Raw genomic sequence first — 16,815 nt, 5'->3', positions numbered from 1 at the left:
GAGCCCCCGCACTTTCAAATACTCTCTGCCACTGTCACCCCACGACAAGAAGCAGAGAGGCCACACAACAAAAGGGAAGGCTGGCCCATACTGCCAAGTGCTTGCCATCATTTCCAATAAAGATGTGTACACAGAGCACGAAAAAAAGGCCTGTCGAATCAAGATGGCCAAAACAGGAGGAGAGGGGAAAAAACATCAAGCCCAGTCCTCCCCTCTCCTTACCTTCCCCGGGCCATGCAGGACCCGGGACACAATGCTCACGCTGCGGTCCAGAGCCCAGCAAAGAACCGAGTGAGCAATCCCGCTCAACTGTGACCCCGAGCCCCGCAGGTGGCCCAGGAGCAGCGCCGCACCTGAGGGAGCCGAGGGCCCCGCCACACAGTCCCCCCAGGGGGCCAGCAAGAGGTGCTCCCCTATGCCCCGCACCGGGAAGAAAAAGTCCAAACTGCCGGAGGCAGGAAAAATTAAACTGAGTGACGTGGATGTGGGGGAGGAGTTGTAGGAATTTAAAGAAATAGAAGAAGGTCCTGTGTCGGAGGCAGGGGCCTCATGAAGTAAGTACTGGGACGAGGAAGAGTGGACGTGGAGGTAATGCGCTTCTGTGTGCTTGGGGAAATGTGCACTGAGCTCTCGCTTTCCGCGTTGTCCTTCCTTTGTGTCTACTGCTCCAGGCAATGTTTGCAAACAATGCTTAGGGCTGCACTTCTGTATGCTTGGTGAAATGTGCTCTGAACTCTTGCATTTCCGCGTTGTCTTTCCTTTGTGTCTACTGCTCTAGGCAATGTTTGCACACAATGCTTAGGGCTGCGCTTCTGTGTGCTTGGGGAAATGTGCCCTGAGCTCTTGTGTTTCCACGTTGTCCTTACTTTGTGTCTACTGCTCTAGGCAATGTTTGCATACAATGCTTAGGGCTGCAGTGTGCTTGGGGAAATGTGCCCTGAGCTCTTGCGTTTCCGCGTTGTCCTTCCTTTGTGTCTACTGCTCTAGGCAATGTTTGCATACAATGCTTAGGGCTGCGCTTCTGTGTGCTTGGGGAAATGTGCCCTGAGCTCTTGCGTTTCCACGTTGTCCTTACTTTGTGTCTACTGCTCTAGGCAATGTTTGCATACAATGCTTAGGGCTGCAGTGTGCTTGGGGAAATGTGCCCTGAACTCTTGCGTTTCTGCATTGTCTTTCCTTTGTGTCTACTGCTCTAGGCAAGGTTTGCATACAATGCTTAGGGCTGCGCTTCTGTGTGCTTTGGGGAAATGTGTCCTGAGCTCTTGCGTTTCCACGTTGTCCTTACTTTGTGTCTACTGCTCTAGGCAATGTTTGCATACAATGCTTAGGGCTGCAGTGTGCTTGGGGAAATGTGCCCTGAACTCTTGCGTTTCTGCGTTGTCTTTCCTTTGTGTCTACTGCTCTAGGCAAGATTTGCATACAATGCTTAGGGCTGCGCTTCTGTGTGCTTTGGGGAAATGTGCCCTGAGCTCTTGCGTTTCCACGTTGTCTTTACTTTGTGTCTACTGCTCTAGGCAATGTTTGCATACAATGCTTAGGGTTGCAGTGTGCTTGGGGAAATGTGCCCTGAGCTCTTGCGTTTCCGTGTTGTCCTTCCTTTTTATCTACTGCTCTAGGCAATGTTTGCATACAATGCTTAGGGCTGCGCTTCTGTATGCTTGGTGAAATGTGCTCTGAACTCTTGCGTTTCTGCATTGTCCTTCCTTTATGTCTACTGCTCTAGGCAATGTTTGCATACAATGCTTAGGGCTGCGCTTCTGTGTGCTTGGGGAAATGTGCCCAGAGCTCTTGCGTTTCCGCGTTGTCCTTCCTTTGCGTCTACTGCTCTAGGCAATGTTTGCATACAATACTTAGGGCTGCTCTGCGGTGAGCTTGGGGAAATGTGCCCTTAGCTCTTGCATTTCCACATTGTCCTTCCTTTGTGTCTACTGCTCTAGGCAATGTTTGCATAGAATGCTTAGGGCTGCTCTGCGGTGTGCTTGGGGAAATGTGCCCTAAGCTTTTGCATTTCCACGTTGTCCTTCGTTTGTGTCTCCTGCTCTAGGTAATGTTTGCATACAATGCTTAGGGCTGAGCTGGGGTGTGCTTGGGGAAATGTGCCTGCCCTGCGCTTTTGCATTTCTGTGTTGTCCTTCCTTTGTGTCTACTGCTCTAGGCAATGTTCGCATACAATGCTTAGGGCTGTTCTGCGGTGTGCTTGGGGAAATGTGCCCTGAGCTCTTGCATTTCCGCGTTGTCCTTCCTTTGTTTCCACTGCTCTAGGCAATGTTTGCATACAATGCTTAGGGCTGCACTGCGGTGTGATTGGGGAAATGTGCCCTGAGCTCTTGCATTTCCACGTTGTCCTTCGTTTGTGTCTCCTGCTCTAGGCAATGTTTGCATACAATGCTTAGGGCTGAGCTGGGGTGTGCTTGGGGAAATGTGCCTGCCCTGCGTTTTTGCATTTCCGTGTTGTCCTTCCTTTGTGTCTACTGCTCTAGGCAATGTTTGCATACAATGCTTAGGGCTGCTCTGCGGTGTGCTTGGGGAAATGTGCCCTGAGCTCTTGCATTTCCACGTTGTCCTTCGTTTGTGTCTCCTGCTCTAGTCAATGTTTGCATACAATGCTTAGGGCTGCGCTACAGTGTGATTGGGGAAATGTGCCCTGAGCTCTTGCATTTCCACGTTGTCCTTCGTTTGTGTCTCCTGCTCTAGTCAATGTTTGCATACAATGCTTAGGGCTTCGCTGCAGTGTGATTGGGGAAATGTGCCCTGAGCTCTTGCATTTCCACGTTGTCCTTCGCTCGTGTCTCCTGCTCTAGTCAATGTTTGCATACAATGCTTAGGGCTGCTCTGCGGTGTGATTGGGGAAATGTGCCCTGAGCTCTTGCATTTCCGCGTTGTCCTTCGTTTGTGTCTCCTGCTCTAGTCAATGTTTGCATACAATGCTTAGGGCTGCACTGCGGTGTGATTGGGGAAATGTGCCCTGAGCTCTTGCATTTCCGCGTTGTCCTTCCTTTGTTTCCACTGCTCTAGGCAATGTTTGCATACAATGCTTAGGGCTGCACTGCGGTGTGATTGGGGAAATGTGCCCTGAGCTCTTGCATTTCCACGTTGTCCTTCGTTTGTGTCTCCTGCTCTAGGCAATGTTTGCATACAATGCTTAGGGCTGAGCTGGGGTGTGCTTGGGGAAATGTGCCTGCCCTGCGTTTTTGCATTTCCGTGTTGTCCTTCCTTTGTGTCTACTGCTCTAGGCAATGTTTGCATACAATGCTTAGGGCTGCTCTGCGGTGTGCTTGGGGAAATGTGCCCTGAGCTCTTGCATTTCCACGTTGTCCTTCGTTTGTGTCTCCTGCTCTAGTCAATGTTTGCATACAATGCTTAGGGCTGCGCTGCAGTGTGATTGGGGAAATGTGCCCTGAGCTCTTGCATTTCCACGTTGTCCTTCGTTTGTGTCTCCTGCTCTAGTCAATGTTTGCATACAATGCTTAGGGCTGCGCTGCAGTGTGATTGGGGAAATGTGCCCTGAGCTCTTGCATTTCCACGTTGTCCTTCGTTTGTGTCTCCTGCTCTAGTCAATGTTTGCATACAATGCTTAGGGCTGCGCTGCAGTGTGATTGGGGAAATGTGCCCTGAGCTCTTGCATTTCCGCGTTGTCCTTCGCTCGTGTCTCCTGCTCTAGTCAATGTTTGCATACAATGCTTAGGGCTGCACTGCGGTGTGATTGGGGAAATGTGCCCTGAGCTCTTGCATTTCCGCGTTGTCCTTCCTTTGTTTCCACTGCTCTAGGCAATGTTTGCATACAATGCTTAGGGCTGCGCTGCGGGACACTTGAAAACCAAGGGCGTGAGGGGCGGGGCTACACGTGACAGGGCGTGTGGGCGTTGACGTGCCGAGACGACACAACGTGAACGAATACCATGGATGGCCATGTGAATGTCAGGCAAAAGGCCGACGTCAATGTCCCCTGACAGCACTGGAAGTCAGGGACTGCCTGCCTGACGCCAAGATGGCGTCCGACAGGAAGCGGCGCCGCCCAGGGCCGGCTGGGCATGCGCAGACCCGCGGTGTCCATGGCCTAGAAGTGAGCAGCAAGCGAGCGGATCCTGGAGAGGGGAGTCCGAGTGTGAGTGCCATCGCCCTCCCCGGGCCCGTGTCACCCGCCCCAGCGCCCCCACACCGGGCCCCGCGCCCCCAACTCCGGCCCAGCCATGGGCTGCACGCTCAGCGCCGAGGACAAGGCCGCCGTGGAGAGGAGCAAGATGATCGACCGGAACCTGCGCGAGGACCGGATGAAGGCCACCCGGGAGATCAAGCTGCTGCTGCTGGGTGAGTGGAGGGGGGGGGGTGCCGGGGGTAACTGCTCAGGGGGGGGCAGGGGGTAACTGCTCAGGGGGGGCCGGAAGAGGGGGCAGGGGGTAACTGCTCTGGGGGGGCAGAAGGGTTGCCAGGGGGTAACTGCTCAGGGGGGGGCAGGAAGAGGGGGCAGGGGGTAACTGCTCAGGGGGTAACTGCTCAGGGGGGCAGGAAGAGGGGGCAGGGGGTAACTGCTCAGGGGGGGCAGGAAGAGGGGGCAGGGGGTAACTGCTCTGGGGGGCAGAAGGGGTGCCAGGGGGTGACTGCTCGCGGGGGCAGGAAGAGGGGGCAGGGGGTAACTGCTCTGGGGGGGCAGAAGGGGTGCCAGGGGGTAACTGCTCAGAGGGGGCAGGGGGTAACTGCTCAGGGGGGGCAGGAAGAGGGGACAGGGGGTAACTGCTCAGGGGGGCAGGGGGTAACTGCTCAGGGGGGCAGGGGGTAACTGCTCCGGGGGCAGAAAGAGGGGGCAGAAAGAGGGGGCAGGGGGTAACTGCTCTGGGGGGGGCAGAAGGGGTGCCAGGGGGTAACTGCTCAGGGGGGCAGGAAGAGGGGGCAGGGGGTAACTGCTCTGGGGGGGCAGAAGGGGTGCCAGGGGGTAACTGCTCAGGGGGGGGCAGGAAGAGGGGGCAGGGGGTAACTGCTGAGGGGGGGCAGGAAGAGGGGGCAGGGGGTAACTGCTCAGGGGGGGCAGGAAGAGGGGGCAGGGGGTAACTGCTCTGGGGGGCAGAAGGGGTGCCAGGGGGTGACTGCTCGCGGGGGCAGGAAGAGGGGGCAGGGGGTAACTGCTCTGGGGGGGCAGAAGGGGTGCCAGGGGGTAACTGCTCAGAGGGGGCAGGGGGTAACTGCTCAGGGGGGGGCAGGAAGAGGGGACAGGGGGTAACTGCTCAGGGGGGCAGGGGGTAACTGCTCAGGGGGGCAGGGGGTAACTGCTCAGGGGGCAGAAAGAGGGGGCAGAAAGAGGGGGCAGGGGGTAACTGCTCTGGGGGGGGCAGAAGGGGTGCCAGGGGGTAACTGCTCAGGGGGGGCAGGAAGAGGGGGCAGGGGGTAATTGCTCTGGGGGGGCAGAAGGGGTGCCAGGGGGTAACTGCTCAGGGGGGGGCAGGAAGAGGGGGCAGGGGGTAACTGCTCAGGGGGTAACTGCTCAGGGGGCAGGAAGAGGGGGCAGGGGGTAACTGCTCAGGGGGGGCAGGAAGAGGGGGCAGGGGGTAACTGCTCAGGGGGGGCAGGAAGAGGGGGCAGGGGGTAACTGCTCTGGGGGGCAGAAGGGGTGCCAGGGGGTGACTGCTCGAGGGGGCAGGGGGTAACTGCTCTGGGGGGGCAGAAGGGGTGCCAGGGGGTAACTGCTCAGAGGGGGCAGGGGGTAACTGCTCAGGGGGGGGCAGGAAGAGGGGACAGGGGGTAACTGCTCAGGGGGGCAGGGGGTAACTGCTCAGGGGGGCAGGGGGTAACTGCTCAGGGGGCAGAAAGAGGGAGCAGAAAGAGGGGGCAGGGGGTAACTGCTCTGGGGGGGGGCAGAAGGGGTGCCAGGGGGTAACTGCTCTAGGAGGGCAGGAAGAGGGGGCAGGGGGTAACTGCTCTGGGGGGGGCAGAAGGGGTGCCAGGGGGTAACTGCTCAGAGGGGGCAGGGGGTAACTGCTCAGGGGGGGGACAGGAAGAGGGGACAGGGGGTAACTGCTCAGGGGGGCAGGGGGTAACTGCTCAGGGGGGGCAGGAAGAGGGGGCAGGGGGTAACTGCTCAGGGGGGCAGGGGGTAACTGCTCAGGGGGGGCAGGAAGAGGGGGCAGGGGGTAACTGCTCAGGGGGGCAGGGGGTAACTGCTCAGGGGGGGCAGGAAGAGGGGGCAGGGGGTAACTGCTCAGGGGGGCAGGGGGTAACTGCTCAGGGGGGCAGGGGGTAACTGCTCAGGGGGCAGAAAGAGGGGGCAGGGGGTAACTGCTCTGGGGGGGGCAGAAGGGGTGCCAGGGGGTAACTGCTCTAGGAGGGCAGGAAGAGGGGGCAGGGGGTAACTGCTCTGGGGGGGCAGAAGGGGTGCCAGGGGGTAACTGCTCAGAGGGGGCAGGGGGTAACTGCTCAGGGGGGGGCAGGAAGAGGGGACAGGGGGTAACTGCTCAGGGGGGCAGGGGGTAACTGCTCAGGGGGGGGCAGGAAGAGGGGGCAGGGGGTAACTGCTCAGGGGGGGCAGGAAGAGGGGGCAGGGGGTAACTGCTCAGGGGGGGCAGGAAGAGGGGGCAGGGGGTAACTGCTCAGGGGGGGCAGGAAGAGGGGGCAGGGGGTAACTGCTCAGGGGGCAGGGGGTAACTGCTCAGGGGGGCAGGAAGAGGGGTCAGGGGGTAACTGCTCTGGGTGGGGCAGAAGGGGTGCCAGGGGGTGACTGCTCAGGGGGGGGCAGGAAGAGGGGGCAGAGGGTAACTGCTCAGGGGGCAGGGGGTAACTGCTCAGGGGGGCAGGAAGAGGGGGCAGGGGGTAACTGCTCAGGGGGGGCAGGAAGAGGGGACAGGGGGTAACTGCTTAGAGGGGGCAGGGGGTAACTGCTCAGGGGGGGCAGGAAGAGGGGACAGGGGGTAAATGCTCAGGGGGGCAGGAAGAGGGGGCAGGGGGTAAATGCTCAGGGGGGGCAGGAAGAGGGGGCAGGGGGTAACTGCTCAGGGGGGGCAGGAAGAGGGGGCAGGGGGTAACTGCTCAGGGGGGCAGGAAGAGGGGGCAGGGGGTAACTGCTCTGGGGGGGCAGAAGGGGTGCCAGGGGGTGACTGCTCGGGGGGGCAGGAAGAGGGGGCAGAGGGTAACTGCTCAGGGGGTAACTGCTCAGGGGGCAGGAAGAGGGGGCAGGGGGTAACAGCTCAGGGGTGCCAGGGGGTAACAGCTCAGGGGGGGCGGGGGTAACTGCTCTGGGGGGGCAGAAGGGGTGCCAGAGGGTGACTGCTCGGGGGGGCAGGGGGTAACTGCTCAGGGGGTAACTGCTCAGGGGGGCAGGAAGAGGGGGCAGGGGGTAACTGCCCAGGGGGGCAGGGGGTAACTGCCCAGGGGGGCAGGGGGTAACTGCCCAGGGGGCAGAAAGAGGGGGCAGAAAGAGGGGGCAGGGGGTAACTGCTCAGGGGGGGCAGAAGGGGTGCCAGGGGGTAACTGCTCTAGGAGGGCAGGAAGAGGGGGCAGGGGGTAACTGCTCTGGGGGGGCAGAAGGGGTGCCAGGGGGTAACTGCTCAGAGGGGGCAGGGGGTAACTGCTCAGGGGGGGGGCAGGAAGAGGGGGGCAGGGGGTAACTGCTCAGGGGGGCAGGGGGTAACTGCTCAGGGGGGGCAGGAAGAGGGGACAGGGGGTAACTGCTCAGGGGGGCAGGGGGTAACTGCTCAGGGGGGGGCAGGAAGAGGGGACAGGGGGTAACTGCTCAGGGGGGCAGGGGGTAACTGCTCAGGGGGGGCAGGAAGAGGGGACAGGGGGTAACTGCTCAGGTGGGGCAGGAAGAGGGGGCAGGGGGTAACTGCTCAGGGGGGGGCAGGAAGAGGGGGCAGGGGGTAACTGCTCAGGGGGGCAGGAAGAGGGGGCAGGGGGTAACTGCTCAGGGGGGCAGGAAGAGGGGGCAGGGGGTAACTGCTCTGGGTGGGGCAGAAGGGGTGCCAGGGGGTGACTGCTCAGGGGGGGCAGGAAGAGGGGGCAGAGGGTAACTGCTCAGGGGGGGCAGGAAGAGGGGACAGGGGGTAACTGCTTAGAAGCGGCAGGGGGTAACTGCTCAGGGGGGGCAGGAAGAGGGGGCAGGGGGTAAATGCTCAGGGGGGCAGGAAGAGGGGGCAGGGGGTAAATGCTCAGGGGGGGCAGGAAGAGGGGGCAGGGGGTAAATGCTCAGGGGGGGCAGGAAGAGGGGGCAGGGGGTAACTGCTCAGGGGGGGCAGGAAGAGGGGGCAGGGGGTAACTGCTCAGGGGGCAGGAAGAGGGGGCAGGGGGTAACTGCTCTGGGGGGGCAGAAGGGGTGCCAGGGGGTGACTGCTCGGGGGGGGCAGGAAGAGGGGGCAGGGGGTAACTGCTCAGGGGGTAACTGCTCAGGGGCAGGAAGAGGGGGCAGGGGGTAACAGCTCAGGGGTGCCAGGGGGTAACTGCTCTGGGGGGGCAGAAGGGGTGCCAGGGGGTGACTGCTCGGGGGGGCAGGAAGAGGGGGCAGGGGGTAACTGCTCAGGGGGTAACTGCTCAGGGGGCAGGAAGAGGGGGCAGGGGGTAACAGCTCAGGGGTGCCAGGGGGGGCAGGAAGAGGGGGCAGGGGGTAACTGCTCTGGGGGGGCAGAATGGGTGCCAGGGGGTGACTGCTCGGGGGGGCAGGAAGAGGGGGCAGGGGGTAACTGCTCAGGGGGTAACTGCTCAGGGGGGCAGGAAGAGGGGGCAGGGGGTAACTGCTCAGGGGAGGCAGAAGGGGTGCCAGGGGGTAACTGCTCTAGGAGGGCAGGAAGAGGGGGCAGGGGGTAACTGCTCTGGGGGGGCAGAAGGGGTGCCAGGGGGTAACTGCTCAGAGGGGGCAGGGGGTAACTGCTCAGGGGGGGGCAGGAAGAGGGGACAGGGGGTAACTGCTCAGGGGGGCAGGGGGTAACTGCTCAGGGGGGGCAGGAAGAGGGGACAGGGGGTAACTGCTCAGGGGGGCAGGGGGTAACTGCTCAGGGGGGGCAGGAAGAGGGGGCAGGGGGTAACTGCTCAGGGGGGGCAGGAAGAGGGGACAGGGGGTAACTGCTTAGAGGGGGCAGGGGGTAACTGCTCAGGGGGGGCAGGAAGAGGGGGCAGGGGGTAAATGCTCAGGGGGGCAGGAAGAGGGGGCAGGGGGTAACTGCTCAGGGGGGGGCAGGAAGAGGGGGCAGGGGGTAACTGCTCTGGGGGGGGCAGAAGGGGTGCCAGGGGGTAACTGCTCAGGGGGGGCAGGAAGAGGGGGCAGGGGGTAACTGCTCAGGGGGTAACTGCTCAGGGGGGCAGGAAGAGGGGGCAGGGGGTAACTGCTCAGGGGGGGCAGGAAGAGGGGGCAGGGGGTAACTGCTCAGGGGGGGCAGGAAGAGGGGGCAGGGGGTAACTGCTCTGGGGGGCAGAAGGGGTGCCAGGGGGTGACTGCTCGCGGGGGCAGGAAGAGGGGGCAGGGGGTAACTGCTCTGGGGGGGCAGAAGGGGTGCCAGGGGGTAACTGCTCAGAGGGGGCAGGGGGTAACTGCTCAGGGGGGGGCAGGAAGAGGGGACAGGGGGTAACTGCTCAGGGGGGCAGGGGGTAACTGCTCAGGGGGGCAGGGGGTAACTGCTCAGGGGGCAGAAAGAGGGGGCAGAAAGAGGGGGCAGGGGGTAACTGCTCTGGGGGGGGCAGAAGGGGTGCCAGGGGGTAACTGCTCAGGGGGGGCAGGAAGAGGGGGCAGGGGGTAATTGCTCTGGGGGGGCAGAAGGGGTGCCAGGGGGTAACTGCTCAGGGGGGGGCAGGAAGAGGGGGCAGGGGGTAACTGCTCAGGGGGTAACTGCTCAGGGGGGCAGGAAGAGGGGGCAGGGGGTAACTGCTCAGGGGGGGCAGGAAGAGGGGGCAGGGGGTAACTGCTCAGGGGGGGCAGGAAGAGGGGGCAGGGGGTAACTGCTCTGGGGGGCAGAAGGGGTGCCAGGGGGTGACTGCTCGAGGGGGCAGGGGGTAACTGCTCTGGGGGGGCAGAAGGGGTGCCAGGGGGTAACTGCTCAGAGGGGGCAGGGGGTAACTGCTCAGGGGGGGGCAGGAAGAGGGGACAGGGGGTAACTGCTCAGGGGGGCAGGGGGTAACTGCTCAGGGGGGCAGGGGGTAACTGCTCAGGGGGCAGAAAGAGGGAGCAGAAAGAGGGGGCAGGGGGTAACTGCTCTGGGGGGGGGCAGAAGGGGTGCCAGGGGGTAACTGCTCTAGGAGGGCAGGAAGAGGGGGCAGGGGGTAACTGCTCTGGGGGGGGCAGAAGGGGTGCCAGGGGGGGGCAGAAGGGGTGCCAGGGGGTAACTGCTCAGAGGGGGCAGGGGGTAACTGCTCAGGGGGGGGACAGGAAGAGGGGACAGGGGGTAACTGCTCAGGGGGGCAGGGGGTAACTGCTCAGGGGGGGCAGGAAGAGGGGGCAGGGGGTAACTGCTCAGGGGGGCAGGGGGTAACTGCTCAGGGGGGGCAGGAAGAGGGGGCAGGGGGTAACTGCGCAGGGGGTAACTGCTCAGGGGGGGCAGGAAGAGGGGGCAGGGGGTAACTGCTCAGGGGGGCAGGGGGTAACTGCTCAGGGGGGCAGGGGGTAACTGCTCAGGGGGCAGAAAGAGGGGGCAGGGGGTAACTGCTCTGGGGGGGGCAGAAGGGGTGCCAGGGGGTAACTGCTCTAGGAGGGCAGGAAGAGGGGGCAGGGGGTAACTGCTCTGGGGGGGCAGAAGGGGTGCCAGGGGGTAACTGCTCAGAGGGGGCAGGGGGTAACTGCTCAGGGGGGGGCAGGAAGAGGGGACAGGGGGTAACTGCTCAGGGGGGCAGGGGGTAACTGCTCAGGGGGGGGCAGGAAGAGGGGGCAGGGGGTAACTGCTCAGGGGGGGCAGGAAGAGGGGGCAGGGGGTAACTGCTCAGGGGGGGCAGGAAGAGGGGGCAGGGGGTAACTGCTCAGGGGGGGCAGGAAGAGGGGGCAGGGGGTAACTGCTCAGGGGGCAGGGGGTAACTGCTCAGGGGGGCAGGAAGAGGGGTCAGGGGGTAACTGCTCTGGGTGGGGCAGAAGGGGTGCCAGGGGGTGACTGCTCAGGGGGGGGGCAGGAAGAGGGGGCAGAGGGTAACTGCTCAGGGGGCAGGGGGTAACTGCTCAGGGGGGCAGGAAGAGGGGGCAGGGGGTAACTGCTCAGGGGGGGCAGGAAGAGGGGACAGGGGGTAACTGCTTAGAGGGGGCAGGGGGTAACTGCTCAGGGGGGGCAGGAAGAGGGGACAGGGGGTAAATGCTCAGGGGGGCAGGAAGAGGGGGCAGGGGGTAAATGCTCAGGGGGGGCAGGAAGAGGGGGCAGGGGGTAACTGCTCAGGGGGGGCAGGAAGAGGGGGCAGGGGGTAACTGCTCAGGGGGGCAGGAAGAGGGGGCAGGGGGTAACTGCTCTGGGGGGGCAGAAGGGGTGCCAGGGGGTGACTGCTCGGGGGGGCAGGAAGAGGGGGCAGAGGGTAACTGCTCAGGGGGTAACTGCTCAGGGGGCAGGAAGAGGGGGCAGGGGGTAACAGCTCAGGGGTGCCAGGGGGTAACAGCTCAGGGGGGGCGGGGGTAACTGCTCTGGGGGGGCAGAAGGGGTGCCAGAGGGTGACTGCTCGGGGGGCAGGGGGTAACTGCTCAGGGGGTAACTGCTCAGGGGGGCAGGAAGAGGGGGCAGGGGGTAACTGCCCAGGGGGGCAGGGGGTAACTGCCCAGGGGGGCAGGGGGTAACTGCCCAGGGGGCAGAAAGAGGGGGCAGAAAGAGGGGGCAGGGGGTAACTGCTCAGGGGGGGCAGAAGGGGTGCCAGGGGGTAACTGCTCTAGGAGGGCAGGAAGAGGGGGCAGGGGGTAACTGCTCTGGGGGGGCAGAAGGGGTGCCAGGGGGTAACTGCTCAGAGGGGGCAGGGGGTAACTGCTCAGGGGGGGGGCAGGAAGAGGGGGGCAGGGGGTAACTGCTCAGGGGGGCAGGGGGTAACTGCTCAGGGGGGGCAGGAAGAGGGGACAGGGGGTAACTGCTCAGGGGGGCAGGGGGTAACTGCTCAGGGGGGGGCAGGAAGAGGGGACAGGGGGTAACTGCTCAGGGGGGCAGGGGGTAACTGCTCAGGGGGGGCAGGAAGAGGGGACAGGGGGTAACTGCTCAGGTGGGGCAGGAAGAGGGGGCAGGGGGTAACTGCTCAGGGGGGGGCAGGAAGAGGGGGCAGGGGGTAACTGCTCAGGGGGGCAGGAAGAGGGGGCAGGGGGTAACTGCTCAGGGGGGCAGGAAGAGGGGGCAGGGGGTAACTGCTCTGGGTGGGGCAGAAGGGGTGCCAGGGGGTGACTGCTCAGGGGGGGCAGGAAGAGGGGGCAGAGGGTAACTGCTCAGGGGGGGCAGGAAGAGGGGACAGGGGGTAACTGCTTAGAAGCGGCAGGGGGTAACTGCTCAGGGGGGGCAGGAAGAGGGGACAGGGGGTAAATGCTCAGGGGGGCAGGAAGAGGGGGCAGGGGGTAAATGCTCAGGGGGGCAGGAAGAGGGGGCAGGGGGTAAATGCTCAGGGGGGGCAGGAAGAGGGGGCAGGGGGTAACTGCTCAGGGGGGGCAGGAAGAGGGGGCAGGGGGTAACTGCTCAGGGGGCAGGAAGAGGGGGCAGGGGGTAACTGCTCTGGGGGGGCAGAAGGGGTGCCAGGGGGTGACTGCTCGGGGGGGGCAGGAAGAGGGGGCAGGGGGTAACTGCTCAGGGGGTAACTGCTCAGGGGCAGGAAGAGGGGGCAGGGGGTAACAGCTCAGGGGTGCCAGGGGGTAACTGCTCTGGGGGGGCAGAAGGGGTGCCAGGGGGTGACTGCTCGGGGGGGCAGGAAGAGGGGGCAGGGGGTAACTGCTCAGGGGGTAACTGCTCAGGGGGCAGGAAGAGGGGGCAGGGGGTAACAGCTCAGGGGGGGCAGGAAGAGGGGGCAGGGGGTAACTGCTCTGGGGGGGCAGAATGGGTGCCAGGGGGTGACTGCTCGGGGGGGCAGGAAGAGGGGGCAGGGGGTAACTGCTCAGGGGGTAACTGCTCAGGGGGGCAGGAAGAGGGGGCAGGGGGTAACTGCTCAGGGGAGGCAGAAGGGGTGCCAGGGGGTAACTGCTCTAGGAGGGCAGGAAGAGGGGGCAGGGGGTAACTGCTCTGGGGGGGCAGAAGGGGTGCCAGGGGGTAACTGCTCAGAGGGGGCAGGGGGTAACTGCTCAGGGGGGGGCAGGAAGAGGGGACAGGGGGTAACTGCTCAGGGGGGCAGGGGGTAACTGCTCAGGGGGGGCAGGAAGAGGGGACAGGGGGTAACTGCTCAGGGGGGCAGGGGGTAACTGCTCAGGGGGGGCAGGAAGAGGGGGCAGGGGGTAACTGCTCAGGGGGGGCAGGAAGAGGGGACAGGGGGTAACTGCTTAGAGGGGGCAGGGGGTAACTGCTCAGGGGGGGCAGGAAGAGGGGGCAGGGGGTAAATGCTCAGGGGGGCAGGAAGAGGGGGCAGGGGGTAACTGCTCAGGGGGGGGGCAGGAAGAGGGGGCAGGGGGTAACTGCTCTGGGGGGGGCAGAAGGGGTGCCAGGGGGTAACTGCTCAGGGGGGGGCAGGAAGAGGGGACAGGAGGTAACTGCTCTGGGGGGCAGGAAGAGGGGGCAGGGGGTAACTGCTCTGGGGGGGCAGGAAGAGGGGACAGGAGGTAACTGCTCTGGGGGGCAGGAAGAGGGGGCAGGGGGTAACTGCTCGGGGGGGCAGGAAGAGGGGGCAGGGGGTAACTGCTCAGGGGGGGCAGGAAGAGGGGGCAGGGGGTAACTGCTCAGGGGGGCAGGAAGAGGGGGCAGGGGGTAACTGCTCAGGGGGGCAGGAAGAGGGGGCAGGGGGTAACTGCTCAGGGGGGCAGGAAGAGGGGGCAGGGGGTAACTGCTCAGGGGGGCAGAACGAGGGGGCAGGGGGTAACTGCTCAGGGGGGCAGGGAGAGGGGGCAGGGGGTAACTGCTCTAGGAGGGCAGGAAGAGGGGGCAGGGGGTAACTGCTCTGGGGGGGCAGAAGGGGTGCCAGGGGGTAACTGCTCAGAGGGGGCAGGGGGTAACTGCTCAGGGGGGGGGCAGGAAGAGGGGGGCAGGGGGTAACTGCTCAGGGGGGCAGGGGGTAACTGCTCAGGGGGGGCAGGAAGAGGGGACAGGGGGTAACTGCTCAGGGGGGCAGGGGGTAACTGCTCAGGGGGGGGCAGGAAGAGGGGACAGGGGGTAACTGCTCAGGGGGGCAGGGGGTAACTGCTCAGGGGGGGCAGGAAGAGGGGGCAGGGGGTAACTGCTCAGGGGGGGCAGGAAGAGGGGACAGGGGGTAACTGCTTAGAGGGGGCAGGGGGTAACTGCTCAGGGGGGCAGGAAGAGGGGGCAGGGGGTAAATGCTCAGGGGGGCAGGAAGAGGGGGCAGGGGGTAACTGCTCAGGGGGGGGGCAGGAAGAGGGGGCAGGGGGTAACTGCTCTGGGGGGGGCAGAAGGGGTGCCAGGGGGTAACTGCTCAGGGGGGGGCAGGAAGAGGGGACAGGAGGTAACTGCTCTGGGGGGCAGGAAGAGGGGGCAGGGGGTAACTGCTCTGGGGGGGCAGGAAGAGGGGACAGGAGGTAACTGCTCTGGGGGGCAGGAAGAGGGGGCAGGGGGTAACTGCTCGGGGGGGCAGGAAGAGGGGGCAGGGGGTAACTGCTCAGGGGGGGCAGGAAGAGGGGGCAGGGGGTAACTGCTCAGGGGGGCAGGAAGAGGGGGCAGGGGGTAACTGCTCAGGGGGGCAGGAAGAGGGGGCAGGGGGTAACTGCTCAGGGGGGCAGGAAGAGGGGGCAGGGGGTAACTGCTCAGGGGGGCAGAACGAGGGGGCAGGGGGTAACTGCTCAGGGGGGCAGGGAGAGGGGGCAGGGGGTAACTGCTCAGGGGGGCAGGGAGAGGGGGCAGGGGGTAACTGCTCAGGGGGGCAGGGAGAGGGGGCAGGGGGTAACTGCTCAGGGGCAAGGGGGTAACTGCTCAGGGGGGCAGGAAGAGGGGGCAGGGGGTAACTGCTCTGGGGGGCAGGAAGAGGGGGCAGGGGGTAACTGCTCAGGGGGGCAGGGGGTAACTGCTCAGGGGGGCAGGGGGTAACTGCTCAGGGGGGCAGGGGGTAACTGCTCAGGGGGGCAGGGGGTAACTGCTCAGGGGGACATGAAGAGGGGGCAGGGGGTAACTGCTCAGGCAGGGCAGAAAGGGGTGGCAGGGTATAGGCCACCTGGGAGATCAAGCTGCAGCTGCTGGGTGAGGGGGCAGGAGGAGTAGCATGGGGGGGTAACTGCTTAGGGGGCAGAAACATGGGGAGGAAGGGGGTTACTGCTCAGGGGGGGGGGCAGAAAGAAGGTGCAGGCAGGGTGGCAGGTATGGGGCACCCGGGAGATCAAGCTACTGCTGCTGGGTGAGGAGGGGGGTGAGGGGGGGCAGAAAGAGGGGGTGGGGGGATTGCAGGGTATAGGGCACCCGGCAGATCATGCTGCTGGGTGCAGGGCTCTCAAGAGGCATATGGTAATTTTGGGGTGGGGGGCGTGGGACCATGGATCTCAAGGGGCTAGGTGGGGAGGGGTGTGCTGCCTAAAGTAAGCCCCTAAGACTAAACTCGCAGAGAGGTCAGCTAATGGGTGCAGAGGTGTGGGGCAGTGGCTATATGGTGCTGCAGGATGAGATGGACAGGTGTGGGGGGTGACTAGACCAGAAGCTGGGGGCAAGTCCTCAGGGGGTGTCTAGACCAGAATCTGGGGCAAGTCCTCAGGGGGTGAGCCTGCTGTGTGGTGAGAAGCAGTATCTGGCAGGAAGCACCTCGGGATGCTTTGTGGGTGATGGTCCTGTCACTGTATGCTGTAATCTGAGAGAGGACAGTGCTCACTGCTGAGGGACCTCTCTGGGCTTGACCAGTCTCTGGGGGCCATCGGTATGTCTGCACCCCCTCACCTTTGGTAGTAGGACGTCGTAAATATCAGTGACACCTGGTTTGTTTAAAGGTATTTTTCTGCTTTGGTGTCGAGGTTTTCAGTGAGATGTGCAGTGAAATTGTACTTGATTTTTCTTCTCATTTATCTGTATTACCAACTTGATGATGCGATTGGGGGGGAGGGTGTTCAGTGAGCTCTCCAGATAGTTTTACCACCGACTTCCATATAACCTCATTGACGAAAGCTGTGCACGGTGGAGTTACAGCTGGAAAGCAACAGGTTGTTTACCACTGTCATACCATGACATGTAGCAATAAAGCAAGAGGCCGTGTGTGTCCTGGAGAAGCAAGCAGTAGTTGGCAAGAAGCGAAACTTTACAAGAGCGCACAAGTTATAAACCACATGGGTATGAATGGGATTTAACAAGTGTAAACCCAGCTGCAAAGCAACAGAGCGCCGTTGGTGGGGGGACACATCCAGGTAGGGTGCAAAGGAAGCTGAGCTGGGTCGGGGTGGGGTGGGGGGGGGGGGCTTTGGAGAATTAGGTTTGATTGGAGCAAATGGCGACACAGACTTTGGACAGTAGGGTTTTCAGGTTCTCCGTCAGCCATTGTCGTTGCAGCAGAGGATTAGAACTAATGGGAGAAGGCATTTTGGGGGTGTTTCCCCTCCTCCACGGCTGGTGTTGAACACAAGGCTCAGTTGAGGCTTAGTGTGTTCGCCTCCTACAGCTTGTTGTGGTGGCCTAGGGGCGTTATTACAGGTGTGTGTTGTGTACAGGAGCATGGGCTAGATTCAATGACGGAGGTCTCCTTTCTTTTGCGCTTCTGACACCGTTACATGTGTTGCCATGCAGGAGTAAAAAAGTTGCAAACCGGGCATGGGTCGCTCGGCCCTCGGTTCTCCAACTTGCCAAG

At 63.3% G+C, this 16,815-nt stretch overlaps 1 protein-coding gene across 1 annotated transcript in view; it reads left to right on the top strand.

Moving 5' to 3' along the window:
* Positions 1–4,017: 4,017 nt before the first annotated feature.
* GNAI3 (G protein subunit alpha i3) overlaps positions 4,018–16,815 on the top strand; it is a 257,782-nt gene continuing 244,984 nt past the window's right edge. Inside the window, exon 1 of the mRNA XM_069632998.1 lies at positions 4,018–4,308. Coding sequence (XP_069489099.1) covers positions 4,191–4,308 — 118 coding nt within the window. The 5' untranslated portion in view covers positions 4,018–4,190. The remainder of the gene's footprint in view (positions 4,309–16,815) is intronic.

Source organism: Ambystoma mexicanum, chromosome 13 (assembly GCF_040938575.1).
Source record: "Ambystoma mexicanum isolate Mex_15411 chromosome 13, UKY_AmexF1_1, whole genome shotgun sequence".
NCBI lineage: Eukaryota > Metazoa > Chordata > Amphibia > Caudata > Ambystomatidae > Ambystoma > Ambystoma mexicanum.
Note: the sequence above shows the minus strand (reverse complement) of the source record. Positions and strands in the feature narration are given on the sequence as shown.